The sequence below is a fragment of the Equus asinus genome, chromosome 17 (assembly GCF_041296235.1).
Source record: "Equus asinus isolate D_3611 breed Donkey chromosome 17, EquAss-T2T_v2, whole genome shotgun sequence".
Lineage (NCBI taxonomy): Eukaryota > Metazoa > Chordata > Mammalia > Perissodactyla > Equidae > Equus > Equus asinus.
In genome coordinates, this window is record NC_091806.1 from 40,830,918 (window position 1) to 40,845,761 (window position 14,844).

Consider the following 14,844-nt stretch of genomic DNA (forward strand, 5'->3'; position numbering starts at 1 on the left):
CGATGCATATGTATATTTAGACAAAGAACTGGAGGGAGAAGGAAATATTAACCAGATGGAGGCCATAAACCTAATTCAACATCTTATCTGGGCAGGATTCCTTTCTGCTTGTCTCAAATGGGACTGTGTGCTCCTCCAATAATTAACTGAAAAATATCTTGAAAGTTACCTGCAGGTGGTCACATTCTCTTACTATATCTAATTTTCCCAGGAGGTAGTGCCTCCCAAGCAGCCACCCAAAGGAGTGAAAACTGGAGGTTAAGAAAGGAAAAGGAATGAAGGGCAATTAGAAGCAGCACAGGTTTCAGAACTATGTGAGGGGCTGGCCGGTTATTCTTCACCAAGGGGCGACCCTGCACCCCTCAGCGTTAATCGGCTGGACCCTGTCAAACAGCCGATCAAATGATGTAGCCACGGCTCCCAGCATCGCTAGATTTCAGCCTCTCGAAACGTTCAGCTTCTTGAAACTGGGGTACGCATACGCCTACCGTGGGGTATACAGACTACAGGATACCAGGACACATCTTTCTAGAGCATCATCCAAATTGTTGTTTTGGGGTTTTTTTGTTTGTTTGTTTTTTCTCCCCAAATCCCCCCAGTACATAGTTGTATACTCTAGTTGTGGGTCCTTCTAGCTGTGGCATGTGGGATGCCGCCTCAGCCTGGCCTGATGAGTGGTGCCATGTCCGTGCCTAGGATCTGAACCGGCGAAACCCCGGGCTGCTCAAGCAGAGTGCATGAACTTAACCACTCAGCCACAGGGCCGGCCCCCCAAATTGTTTCGATAAAAGCTTTTATTTGGGGAATATGCTAGTGTTAAACTAGCACAGATAGATTATGGCACGTGAAAAAAATGTAGGTGAAATTTAAAGCTAAAACAAAAGTAATTTTGCACTTACAGCAGTAACTTTCCCTCAAGGAAAAAAATTGAAAGCTTTGCTTCTTAGCCTATTTATTTATTTATTTATTTATTTATTTATTATGTTTTTGCTGAGGAAGACTCACTCTGAGCTAACACCTATTGCCAATCTTCCTCTTTTTTTTTTTTTTTTTTGAGGAAGATTAGCCCTGAGTTCACATCCGCTGCCAATCCTTCTCTTTTTGCTGAGGAAGATTGACCCAGAGCTAACATCTATGCCCATCTTCCTCTATTTTATATGTGGGACACCTGCCACAGCATAGCTTGACAAGTGGTGCATAGGTCCATTCCTGGGATCTGATCCTGTGAACCCCGGGCTGCCGAAGCAGAGCATGCGAACCTGACTGCTATACTACCAGGCTGGCCCCAGTCTTCCTCTTTTTTTTGCTTGAGGAACATTAGCCCTGAGCTAAGATCTGTGCCAATCTTCCTCCACTTTATATGTAGGTCACTGCCTCGGCATGGCTGATGAGTGGTGTAGGTCCATGCCCGGGATCCAAACCCATGAACCTAGGCCACTAAAGTGGAGTGCCCCAAACTTAACCACTACACCATAGGGCCAGTCCCTGAAAAGCTTTGCTTCTGTGTATCTGTGTATTAGTAGAAGTTAGAAAAATATCTACCATTTATTTAGCATTTGCTAAGTGCTAGCAATATGCTAAAGATATAGCCTCTAATTCCATAATAGCCTTTCTTAACCCCATTACACAGAAGAGACTGAGTTCAGTTTGGTTAAGTAACTTGGCCAAGGTCATACAGCTAATAAAAAGCAGAGCTGAGATAGAATCTAGGTCTGTCTATCTTCAAAGCCACACCCCTAGCCACTGTGTAGATCTGTCTTCCCAGAGTGGCCCCAAGGTGGCCCTTGGGCTTGTTGTAGGACCCGTGGCTAGAGCAGGATTATCCTAGCTGATGGAAGAGCTGATGGCACAGAAGGAGAAGCCCAGAATCAGGAAGAGGGGCAGCTGGGATGGATGATCCTTGCTCAGAGATTGCCCTCCAGGGAGTGGACCTCCTGCTTGTGTATGAATCTTTGGGAGACAAGTGACAGATATTACACAGGGCTCCTCTCTATTGTATGTTGGCAAGACTATATTCTTGTGGCAGTGTTTTCTTTTCTTTTCTTTTCTTTTCTTTTGAGGAAGATTAGCCCTGAGCTAACTGCTGTGAATCCTCCTCTTTTTGCTGAGGAAGACTGGCCCTGAGCTAACATCTATGCCCATCTTCGTCTACTTTATATGTGGGACGCCAACCACAGCATGGCATGCCAAGCGGTGCCATGTCCGCACCCAGGATTGGAACTGGCGAACCCCAGGCCACTGAAGCGGAACGTGCACACTTAGCTGCTGCACCACTGGGCCAGCCCCTTGTGGCAGTATTTTCCAAGATGGCCTTCACAACCTCTTCCCTCCCACATACTCATCTTACAATATGACACTGATGCTTCTCCATCAGTGTCGACAAAAATAATCCATAACCAATCTATAAATGAAAATTTGGGTGAGTTTATTCTGAGCTGAAATCTGAGGATTATAACCCGGGAGAGTCTTTCCACAAAGGAACAGAGCACTCCAAAGAAGTGGGGGTATACAGGGTGGTTATACACCGTCAAAGAGTATGTTTCACATATGATTGAAATGTCCCTTTTACAATAGTCACGAGGCTGCTCTGTGAGCACAGCGGTTGATGGAAACGGCAGATAGGTCTGCTGTCTCAGTGAACGCCGCTGGGTGGCAGGAGTGTTGCCCTGGGCTAGGGGGTCACAGATGAGCGCTGCAATCAGTTCCCAGCCTAAAGAAAGATGCTTAATCTTTAAAGAGATGCCAAGGTTGGGAGGGGGAGAGAAGTTGCACCTTTATCTCAAGGGCCTTTGCTCTTGCCATAGGGAATCTCTAAAGCAGATATACAATGCATGCTCATCGGTCAGGCCCTTTTGGAAAGACAAGGTCAGGTCGAATTAGGTTTACACAAAATGGCTTCCTCATATACTCCAATATATCCTATTGCTTGCCATTTTTATTTGTCAATCAGGTAAAGTCTCTCTCCTTGAATCTGGGAGGGATTGTGACCCCCAGGGGGATGTGATGCTATGTGACTTTCCAGGCTGTCATAAAAAGGGATGTAGCTTCCACGTGGTCTTCTTGGGATGCTTGCTCTTAGAACCCAGCCACTCTGCTGTGAAGACACCCAGGCCACATGAAGAGGCCATGTGTAAAGCTTCCAGCCACAGCCACCTCTGGAGTTCCAGCTAACAGCCAACTTGCCAGCCCTGTGACTGAGCCGTCTTGGAAGTGGATCCACTAGTCCCCAGTTAAGCTGCCCCAGCTGATGCTGCATGGAGCTGGAATGAGCCTTCCCCGCCGAGCTTTGCCCAAATTGTAGATTTGTGAGCTATATAAATTATCTTGGCTGTCTTAAGCCGCTAAGTTTTGGGATGGTTTATTATGCAGCCCAAGATAACAGAAGCAATCCTCTGATAAACTTTCTTTGCACTCTAAGTCTCAATAGATTATTCTCCATTGCTATTTTCTCTTTCTGTTCTAGCTTGTCTCCAATCCTGAAGCTTTGGAAGCAAGGGGATCAGGGCTTGGGGAGAATTTATCATGGCCAACCCATGCCTGGGGAGCTCGAAGAGATCATAATAGGTTCATTAGGAGACTGAAGTTCAATGGACCCATATTTGTTAAACTCCATCATTTGCTGAGCACTCTAATTAAGTGCGAGAGATTCCTTCACTGATGCAAATAGATACTGAGCATCTCTTGTGTGTGAGGGACTATTCTAGGCATTGGGGATACAGAAGAACACAACAGACAAGAATCCCTGCTTTCCTTGATGGGACACAGGCAATGTACACATATATAAATTAATAAGATGATTCCAAATAGGCTTAAGTTCTATGAGGAACATAAAACAAGGCAATGCAATAGCGAAGGGACTGGGGTGTGGCTACTTGAGCCAGGGTACTTCATGGAAGGCCTCTGAGGTGGTGATATTGAGCTTATACCTGAAGGATGAGAAGGTGCCCACTAGTTGTGGATCAGAGCCAAGAGCATTTTTAGGCACCGGAAACAGCAAGTACATAGGTCCTGAGGTGGGAGAGGAGGCCAGTGTGGCTGGAGTGGAGAAAGCAAGAGGAAGAGAGGTGGAAGATGGAATTGGCTGGATCTGTCCCCTGCCTGGTAGGCCAGGGTGATGACTTTATTCTAGTGCCCCGGGAAGCTATTGGGTTCTTCTTTTTTTTTTTTATTAAAAGATTGGGGGGCCAGCACTGTGGCCAAGTGGTTAAGATTGTGCACTCCACTTCAGCGGCCTAGGGTTTTGCCCCTTCAGATCCTGGGCGTGGACATGGCACCACTCATCAAGCCATGCTGCGGCAGCGTCCCACATGCCACAAGTAGAAGGACCCACAACTAAAATATACAACCGGGGCCGGCCCTGTGGCTGAGTGGTTAAATTCTCGCGCTCCGCTCTGGCAGCCCAGCGTTTCATCGGTTCGAATCCTGGGCGTGGACATGGCACCGCTCATCAAGCCATGCTGAGGCGGCATCCCACATGCCACAACTAGAAGGACCCACAACGAACAATATACAACTATGTACCGGGGGGCTTTGGGGAGAAAAAGGAAAAAAATAAAATCTTTAAAAAATAATAATAAATAAAATAAAATAAAATATACAACCATGTACTGGGAGGATTTGGGGAGAAAAAGCAGAAAATAAATAAATAAATAAATAAAGATTGGCACCTGAGCTAACATCTGTTGCCAATTTTTTTCTTCTTCTTCTCCCCAAAGCCCCCCAGTACGTAGTCGTGTATTCTAATCATAGGTCCCTCTAGTTCTCCTTTGTGGGACACCACCTCAGCGTGGCTTGATGAGCGTTGTTAGGTCTGCACCCAGGATCCGAACCAGCAAAACCTTGGGCCTCTGAAGCTGAGAGTGCAAACTTAACCACTCAGCCACGGGGCTGGCCCCAGCTACTGGGTTCTAAGTAGGGGAGTGACATGATTTGACTTCAGTTTTGAAAAGATCACTCTTGGCAAATAAGCATATGAAAAGATGTTCAACATCATTAGTCATTAGGGAAATGAAAAATTAAAACCTGGGGCTGGCCCCATGACCGAGTGGTTAAGTTCATGCACTCCGCTGCAGGTGGCCCAGTGTTTCGTTGGTTCGAATCCTGGGCGCGGACATGGCACTGCTCATCAAGCCACACTGATGCGGCGTCCCACATGCCACAACTAGAAGGACCCACAAAGAAGAATATACAACTATGTACCGGGGGGCTTTGGGGGGAAAAAAAAATAAAATCTAAAAAAAAAAAAATTAAGACCATAATGAGAGGGGCCAGCCCAGTGGAACAGCAGTTGAGTTCGCACGTTCTGCTTCCACTTCAGCGGCCTGGGGTTCACTGGTTCAGATCCCGGGTGCGGACATGGCACCACTTGGCAAGCCATGCTGTGGTAGGTGTCCCACATATAAAAAAAGTAGAGAAAGATGGGCACGGATGTTAGCTCAGGGCCAGTCTTCCTCAGCAAAGAGAGGAGGATTGGCGGCAGATGTTAGCTCAGGGCTAATCTTCCTCTAAAAATAAATAAATGAATAAAACAAAATAAAATTTATTTTGTTTTGTTAGCTATTCTAATAGCCAGGTAGTAGTATCTCATTGTAGTTTTGTTTGTTTTTTTTTTTTTTTTGAGGAAGACTGGCCCTGAGCTAACATCCGTGCCCATCTTCCTCTACTTTTTTTATATATGGGACGCCTACCACAACATAGCATGCTCCCCAAATTTCCACGTGCTCACCAACCCAAAAGTTCTCCGAATCTTACCCTTTTGGGTTTTTATAGAGACTTCATTATGTAGGCATGATTGATTAAATCATTGACTATTGACCAGCGATTCAACCTCTGGCCCCTCTCTCCTCCCTGGAGGTCGGGGGCGGGGGGGTGAGACTGAAAGTTCCAATCACACACTGTTGGTCCCCTGGCAACCAGCCCCCATCCTAAGGTTCTTAGCAAAAGTCACCTCTTTAACATAAACTCAGGTATGGTTGAAAGGGGTTTGTTATGAATATCAAGACATCTTTATTGCTCTTATCACTGTTGACTCGAAAAGCCTCAAAACAAATCTATTCAGCAATAGCTAAAAGAATTGCAATTTGGGAAGTGCATGCTATGGCAAACCATAGGCAAATCCAACAGAGGGCAGGCCCCATGGCCAAGTGGTTAAGTTTGCACGCTCTGCTTCCGCAGCCCAGGGTTTCACCAGTTGGGATCCTGGGCACAGACCTAGCGCTGCTCATCAGGCCATGCTGAGATGGCTGTCCCACATAGCACAACCAGAAGGACCTACAACTAGAATATACAACTATGTACTGGGGGGCTTTGGGGAGAAGAAAAAAAAAAGAGGAAGATTGGCAACAGATGTTAGCTCAGAGACAATCTTTTTTTTTTTAGATTGGCCCTGAGCTAACATCTGTTGCCAATCTTTTTTATTTTCCTTTTTCTTCTTCTTCTTCTCCCCAAAGCCCTCCAGTACATAGCTGTATATTCTAGTTGTAGGTCCTTCTGGTTGTGCTATGTGGGACAGCCATCTCAGCATGGCCTGATGAGCGGTGCCATGTCGTGCCTGGGATCTGGACCAGGGAAATTCCAGGCCGCCCAAGCAAAGAGCATGAACTTAATCACTCAGCCACATGGTGGTCCCAGGGCCAATCTGTAAGAAAAAAAAAAAAAATCCAACCCAGAGGAGCAACTTTATAGAGAAAAAGGGAGTAGGGAGGGGCTATTCCAAAGAAAAGTCCATTGGGGGAAAGAAACAGCTCAGGGCAGCAAGGGCTTCTCAGTGGCTCTTCTAATTGGCATTTCTCATTGGCTGAGCAGCAGCATTTCTCTTTTGAGGGTTGTTGCTGGGTAGGGAGAGAAATCTCCCTTCAGTAGTAAGGCAGTTTTACTTCCTGTCTGTCTTTTCCTGCTTGGTGTCTCTGAGATGTGCGATAGGGTGTGAGAGCTCCCCCTACAGGCCTTCCTGACTCCAATTTAGTTAAGGTTTCTTTCGTTTCTTTCATTCCACATCTTGTGGAAATTAATGTCACTTAGGAAATTTCAAGGATTTCCTAAATTTTTCCTAAATTTCAGGAGCTCTGTGCCAGGAACAGAGACAAAGACCAAATATATGTTTCTTATTATAAATCACAATATCACAATTACCTTTGTTTTCTCCCAGCTTTTTATTATGAACAATTTCAAACACACAAAAGTAGAAGGACAAGCGTAATAAACCACCATTATCCATCATCTGGCTTCAAAAATTATCAGTATATTGCCAAACTTGTTTCGTTTATATCTCTTTGTTTTTTCATATAATTCACTTCATTGTAAGTTAAAATAATTACAATTTTAATAATGGCTGTGTTTAACCACTGCCTTGGAAAATTCCTGAAATATTAACAATGGGTTCTTGTAGTCAGCTCCAGCACACTACTGTCAGCAGGTAAGGTTGCCCTTGCGGGGACACTGACTGGAAAAGAGGGGAGCAGGTAGTCAGGGGTATTGAGGCCCACTCATCTTCTTCCTTGCCTGGTCATGGGCAGAGGGGATCCTGATGGGGTCTGAGCCACTGAATGATGGCCTCAACCACTCTAGGAGACGGGCAGCATCAATGGGAGCTGGAGAGTGTCAGCTCTGAGGAAGCATGAGGTCTCTGTTCTTGCAGGAGGGGAGGACAGGCTCTTTTACTTACAACATACAAAAACTTACTCAGGCAACAAGGAGTTTGCTCAAGGCCACATAGACTGCCCTGGCTCTAGAACCAGCTGCTCTTCCCGAGCCTTTCTCACAGGTCTGTGTCTCATGGTGTTTCTGCCTCTCTCTGCACGGCCCTTTTATAAGTCAGAGTCTCAGGCGGGAACAGTTGCATACTCACTCTTGTTAATTGAGGTGAGTTTAATAAAGGGACTATCTACAAAAATGTGGGCAGAGTTGAAGGAATAAACAAGGGCTTACAGGTTCTCTAGATCCCTTGTGTGTGTGTGTGTGTGTGACAGGGGGCCTGGGAGGAGGAGGAGGAGCATAATGACGTGGTTCTCACACGGGGAGGGAGCACTACCCTCTGGGCTCTGACTTTGGCTGCTTCATCTCCAAACTACCAGCGCCTGACAAGGAATGGATGCTAAATAAATGTTTGTTGAACAAATTAGTGCATGCATAGTATCTGGTGATGGGGTCCAGGCAGGCCACCCCAAGATGCGCCACTGTGGTATGCGGATTATTTCGAGCTGAAGACAATAAAGGCTCAGACTCAGCAAGAACATTCGACCTTCCCCTCCTAACTGCCTAAAATAAATTTAAAATAAAGGCCTGTCTCCAGGGCAGGCTGTCACCATAGATAACTCTGGGTTTTGGTAGACTGGGAGGATCCTTGCTAAGCCCACTGTTATCAAAGTTCTATTTACCAAACATTTGCTTTTCCCTTTCCACGTCGGTTGCCTTCCTCCCCTTTGAAGCCCCAAATCACTACCCCACATGTCCTCCTTGTCTGTAGCTGAAGATACTTAAACAGGCAGCCTCAGCCAGTTGGCTGAGTTACTCAGTGTCCCCTGAGTTTCTTCCATGTATACACGCTATTAAACTTTGTTTGATTTTCTCCTGCTAACCTTCTTTTTAAATTGTTTGACCAGCCATAAGAACCTTAAGGAAAAGGTGGGGGGAGTTCTCCCGCTTCCCTGGCACCGGAATGCCTGAGTATGCAAGAGTCTTGGAGTTAGACATCCTGAATCTGAATCCCGGCCCTGAGTGACCTCAGCCCTCTGACGCAGCGCGCGACCTCCTGTGTAAATGGGAATAACAGTAAAGCCTGCCTCATGAAGTTGCTGGATGGACTAAAGGAGGTAAGAGCGGCTACTTACTATTCTTACTTGTGAAAGCAGTCTGCAAATATTTGCTGAATGAATGCACTGTGCTAAAGCGCTTTACTTATGCCAGCTTCCATTAATTAACTAATTCTGTTTGAAAGTATCTACTGAGCATCTATTCTAGGGCAGGCACTGTTAATTTATGGGAGTTGGGCTCTTCGACCGCGGGTGGGCGGGGAGAAGGGGGCGGGGCTTCGTGGATTCCCCGCCCACGACAGCGAGGCCCAATTGCGTCCGCAGAGGGGGCAGACCCGGAAGTGGGGATGGGGAGGCTGCGTGTGTTTCCGGTTGGTCTGGAGGCACCGCTGCCGCGGCAGTTACGGGCGCTGCTGCTTTCCCGCCTTGTCCGGGAAGATGTTCTACCACGTGAGCAGGGCGCGGGGTGGCGGCGAGGGCAGGGTCGAGGGGAGGAGCGAGTCGGGGCGCCGGGACGAGGGGCCACTTCTTGCCCCATATCCCTGCCGAGCCTGGCTTGGTCTCTATCCCCCTTTCCCCGCAGATCTCCTTGGAGCACGAGATCCTGTTGCACCCGCGCTACTTCGGCCCCAACCTGCTCAACACGGTGAAGCAGAAGCTCTTCACCGAGGTGGAGGGGACCTGCACCGGCAAGTAAGTGCGGCGCCCTCCGTGCCGCCTGATCACTGCGCACACGGAGCCCTATGCCTGCAGCCCCTCCCCAACTCCTACTCATCCTGCAAGGGCCTGCCACCTACTCTGGGGAACCCTCTCACCCTCCCAGGCGCCCCACGCAGTCAATTGCTTCCTTCTTTGGGTTCCCACTACGGCCTTTGCAAAGCTGGATTACAGGACGTCCTTCCCTCAGCTGAGATTGGTCATTCATTTACTCTGCAAACATTCCTAAAGCTCCTGCTGCGTGCCAGGTTTTGTGCTGGGCCCTGGGAACAGTGCAGCGAATAAGACAATGAGGGCAGCCCTCCTGGAGCTCACAGTCTAACACTGTTCCTGTGTTTGCTCTCTCTCTGTGATTCTGCTGATTTTCTCCATCCCCCGCGCCCAGGGACCTGGCATGGCAGTCTCTGGGCTCTGCACAGAGGTGCCTCTGACACTGTGATGTGAGTGAGCTGCGATGAGCCCAGGGCTATGGAGTACTTGGGCCTCCATCATCAGAATAACCTGGGGTGTTTCTTGAACATGCGGGTTCTTGAGCCTCATCTCACCCCTACAGAATCGAGACTGTCTGCTGACAGGCCTGGGAATATGCATTTTATTAAGTTCCTGCCAGGTGATTCTGAGGCATCTCAAAGATTGTGGTCTCTTGGCTCGAGGACTGCCGCCTTCTTGTACATTTATCATGAAATTACTAGAGCAGCATTTGGCAGCATAGATACTGATCAGTGTCCGGTCTTCTGCCTTGGTCATCAAGCTCTCTGGGGGCAGGGGTACCACTACTTCCCTTTTGTGCTGTCCCCCAACCCTCAGGCTCACTGACTCTTGTTGTAGATGGTTTTTAGAGGCTCTTCACACACAGTGCCTTTCTCTCTCTCATCCTCCTTGCAGATATGGCTTCGTAATTGCTGTCACCACCATCGACAATATCGGTGCTGGTGTGATCCAGCCAGGCCGAGGCTTTGTCCTTTATCCAGTGAAGTACAAGGCCATTGTTTTCCGGCCCTTTAAAGGGGAGGTTGTGGATGCTGTTGTCACTCAGGTCAACAAGGTGAGACCACACACAGGGGAGGCAGTGGGGTGGTCCCTCAGAAGATGTGGGATGGGTCCCAACTGCACTTGCTAACTCTGTGTCCTTGGCCAAGTCACTTCTTTGGGCTTCAGTTTCCTCACCTGTCAAATGGTGTGGTAATCTCGCCCTGCCTCACTCAGGGGTATGTAAGTCAGTATTCATAGTCATAACGACAGTAACCTCCATTGCTTGAGTAGCTACTGTGGGCCGAGTATTGTGCAAAGCTTCATAATGACTCTGTGAGGTGGTTGGTTTTATCCCTTTTTATAGATACTTAAGCTTAGAGAAATTAAGTCTACTGGCCAAGGTCATGTGACAATTTGTTCACATCCCAGACTGACAAGTGCCAGGCCTCAGCTCTTTACTACTACCCTGTATTTGTGTAACGTAAAGTGAAAGCTTGAAAAAAGAGAGAAATAAAACAAATGCTACAATTCAGAGTGGTTTAAAAACAGGAAGAATATTATTAGAAATCAGATAAAGATGGGAAGCTTAGAGGACTTTAGGGGCAAAGGAAAAAGCAAGGTCACTCATTTTCTTTTTTTATTTTATTTTATTTTATTTATTTATTTTTTTAAAGATTTTATTTTTTCCTCTTTCTCCCCAAAGCCCCCCAGTACATAGTTGTATATTGTTCGTTGTGGGTCCTTCTAGTTGTGGCACGTGGGACGCTGCCTCAGCGTGGTTTGATGAGCGGTGCCATGTCCGCGCCCAGGATTCGAACCAACAAAACACTGGGCCGCCTGCAGCAGAGCGTGCGAACTTAACCACTCAGCCACGGGGCCAGCCCCTAGGTCTCTCATTTTCCTTGCAGGTTGGACTCTTCACAGAAATTGGACCTATGTCCTGTTTTATCTCTCGACATGTAAGTCTGGACATGCTGGGTGGGGCCAAGGAGGAGAGACACCCATGCATGACCATCTGTGGAAGCATCTATTTAAAATGCTGACCCAGTCCCCCTTTCCTTTTAGTCCATCCCGTCAGAAATGGAGTTTGATCCTAACTCCAACCCACCATGTTACAAGACAATGGATGAGGTGAGTGGGGAGGAAGAACTCAGCGAGAGGGAGGAGGGAATGAGCCACTCTCGGGAGAGTATTGGCCTGGGGGTGTCTGAGTACACTGTTCCCTCATCCCCAGGACATTGTGATTCAGCAGGATGATGAGATCCGCTTGAAGATTGTGGGGACACGTGTGGACAAGAATGACATTGTGAGTCTCTTGCCTGCCTCCCTGTCTGTACCAGGCAGAGCTGGGAGTTCCAGGAGGGTTTGTGCTCTTCTGCCAGGAAAAGGGGTTGGGTGGGCAGAAGGCCTATGGCTGGGGGTTAGAGGACAGTTCTGTGCTTGCTTTGGCTTCATTTCCTTTTTACCTTCCCTTGTGCAGTTTGCTATTGGCTCCCTGATGGACGATTACTTGGGTGAGTGCCCAATCACATGTGCCAGGGTTGTTGCTTGGAAAAGGGCTTTGTTCCTGGCGGTGGGTGGATGTGGGCTTTAATACCTGAGTCACAGGTGAAAGAAACTCGCTGTCTGCTTGGAAGATCCAGGCCATGCGCCCCTTGGGATGGGAGGTACGTGGTTATGGCTGCCCCAAGCTCTGAGTCTAACTGATGTGCTTTTCCTGTTCTCACAGGGCTTGTGAGCTGAGCCCAGGGCCTCCTACCTTGTTTGGTCCTTATCTAGAAGATCTGACTGTCACACTTCCATGTTGTCCAGAGGCCCCATGTCGCTGGTGTGGGGGAGACAAGGAAGGTTCCTTGTCCCCAGAAGACATCTGGCTTTTCTTGCAGCTTAGCAGCCACTGCCAGACTTTTGACTCTATGTCCTAACCATAAAAGGTCCTTGATTTTCATGGAAGTGTTAGCTCCTTTTTTCTTTGGTGAGAACAACTCTTTTTTTAAAAGGCTGTGGGCCAGGTGCTCACTAACTAGCCCCTCTTTTCTTGGCCTGATGCCTCAGCTAGCCACAGCCATCCACGGGTCTCACTAACCCTTTTGCCAACGTCTAAAGTTGACCTCATTGAACCAAAGGCACTAATGTTGGATCTTTGGCTTCTAGCAAATGATAACTATCATTGAGCCACTCTGAGGCCCAATCTTGTTTCAGAGTATTCGCCCTTCCCCCACCCTGAAAAATAACCAAGGGTACAGCTGGGAAAGAGGGGAGAGGAAACAGCAGATGGGAGAGGTGAACAAGGGGAGAGTAATGACACGATTTGTGGGGTCCCAACGCAGTTCTTCCTAGGATGGGTATATAAACAACAGAGGCCTTTATTTGCTAATCAATCACTATACTAAGCTCAGCTGAAGATGTGAAAAGCTCATAATCTTGTGAAGGTAACACAACAAAAATACATAAAATGTCTATAAGATTGAACACACATTACCCTCCTCACACTATGCCTTCGCAATACTATTTGTCTACCTTGGAATGCACTTTCCCAGCCTGTGTGCTTCTGCCTAGCAATCTGTCACATCTCAGTCAATTCTTTTTTTTTGTTGTTCCAGCTTTCCTGACTTCCTTGGGAAGCAGGGCTATATAGTGGAAAGCATGGTATTTGGACTGATACAGAACTGGGTTTCAGTCCCAGCGGGGCGACCTTATGCTCCCTCATCGTAAAATGGGCATACAGCCCTCTTTGCATAGTTGCTGCTGGGTTCAGATCCTTTTTTTAAAAATCCTTTAAAGATTTTTTTATTTTTTCCATTTTCTCCCCAAAGCCTCCCGGTATGTAATTGTACATTCTTCGTTGTGGGTCCTTCTAGTTGTGGCATGTGGGACCTGCCTCAGCGTGGTTTGACGAGCAGTGCCATGTCAGCGCCCAGGATTCGAACCAACGAAACACTGGGCCGCCTGCAGCGGAGCGCGCGAACTTAACCACTCAGCCATGGGGCCAGCCCCTGGGTTCAGATCCTTATGTGCAAGTGGCTGGTATAGAACCTGGCCCATGCTAGACACTCAACTGTTAATTATAATCAGGTAATTTCTATAATGTATATAAAGCAGTGATTATCAACTGGTGGTGATTTTGGTCCCCTGGGGACATTTGGCACTGACATTTTTGGTTGTCACAACTGGGTGGCGGATGCTACTGCCTTCTCGTGCGTAGAGATCAGGGATGCTGCTAAACATCCCACAGTGTCTAGCTCCCCACAACCAAGAATTATTTCGCCCCAAATGTCATTGTGCTGAGGTCCAGAAACCCCCATATGAAGCATCCAGAATAGTACCTGGAACATGGTAAGAAAAAGGCGCTTGAGGGGCCAGCCTGGTGGTGCAGTGGTTAAGTTCGCACATTTTGCTTCTTGGTGGCCCGGGGTTCGCCGGCTCGGATCCCAGGTGCAGACATGGCACCGCTTGGCAAGCCATGCTGTGGTAGGCGTCCCACATATAAAGTAGAGGAAGATGGGCACGGATGTTAGCTCAGGGCCAGTCTTCTTCAGCAAAAAGAGGAGGATTGGCAGTAGTTCGCTTAGGGTTAATCTTCCTCAAAAAAAAAAAGGCACTTGAATGTGGTTCCTTTCTCCTCACTGTCACCACTCCTGGGCAGACAGGCTCTTCCACTCACACCTCTAGAGTGTTTCACAAACATGCTATTTTGTTATTGTCCCTTTTGATTTTTTTATTATGTAGTTTCAAGTATTTTATTGAGATAATTATAGATTCACATGCATCCCCTTTCACTTTTGTATCTCCAGCTCTCAGCACTGTGCCAGGTTTTCCAAATTTGTTGAATCCAGGAAAGTTTCTTTGCTGGATTTGCAATGAATTTTCCAATGGAAACAAAGTGCGATATCACTTCACCATACTGTGAGTTGATTAAATAGCTTGTAGGAATTTCCTTGAGGCCATAAACACCATGTGTTTCACCAAGAGTAAAACTCTCCAAGTTCTCAAATGGAACCACCCATCTGTAAATTATGTCAGGATAACCTGGAAGTAACACCAGGCCTAGAAGGCAGAGATGGATAGAGAAACAGCTCATGGAACAGCATATGGATGCTGGTGAGGATGTAGAGTGTGGCACCCACCAAGAGTGTGGCACTGGGGGCTGGCCCTGTGGCCTAGTGGTTAAGTTTGCTGCCCTCCTCTTTGGTGACCCAGGTTCAGTTCCTGGGCACGGACCTACACCACTCATCAGTGGCCGTGCTGTGGCAGCAACCCACATACAAAATAGAGGAAGATTGGCACAGATGGTAGCACACACACACACGGTGAATTTTCCTCAGGCAAAAAGAGGAAGACTGGCAACAGATGTTGGCTCAGCACAAATCTTCCTTAGCAAAAAAAAAGGCTGGCACTGAGTAGG

At 47.5% G+C, this 14,844-nt stretch overlaps 1 protein-coding gene across 1 annotated transcript; it reads left to right on the forward strand.

Moving 5' to 3' along the window:
- The first annotated feature begins 9,070 nt into the window (after positions 1 to 9,070).
- On the forward strand, positions 9,071 to 12,387 carry POLR2G (RNA polymerase II subunit G). Its single transcript, XM_014834368.3, has 8 exons — positions 9,071 to 9,200; positions 9,334 to 9,443; positions 10,353 to 10,512; positions 11,348 to 11,398; positions 11,505 to 11,570; positions 11,674 to 11,745; positions 11,920 to 11,953; positions 12,169 to 12,387. Exons 1-8 carry the CDS (start codon positions 9,189 to 9,191, stop codon positions 12,180 to 12,182), a joined length of 519 nt encoding a protein of 172 aa, XP_014689854.1. The 5' UTR covers positions 9,071 to 9,188; the 3' UTR covers positions 12,183 to 12,387.
- The last annotated feature ends 2,457 nt before the right edge of the window (positions 12,388 to 14,844 follow it).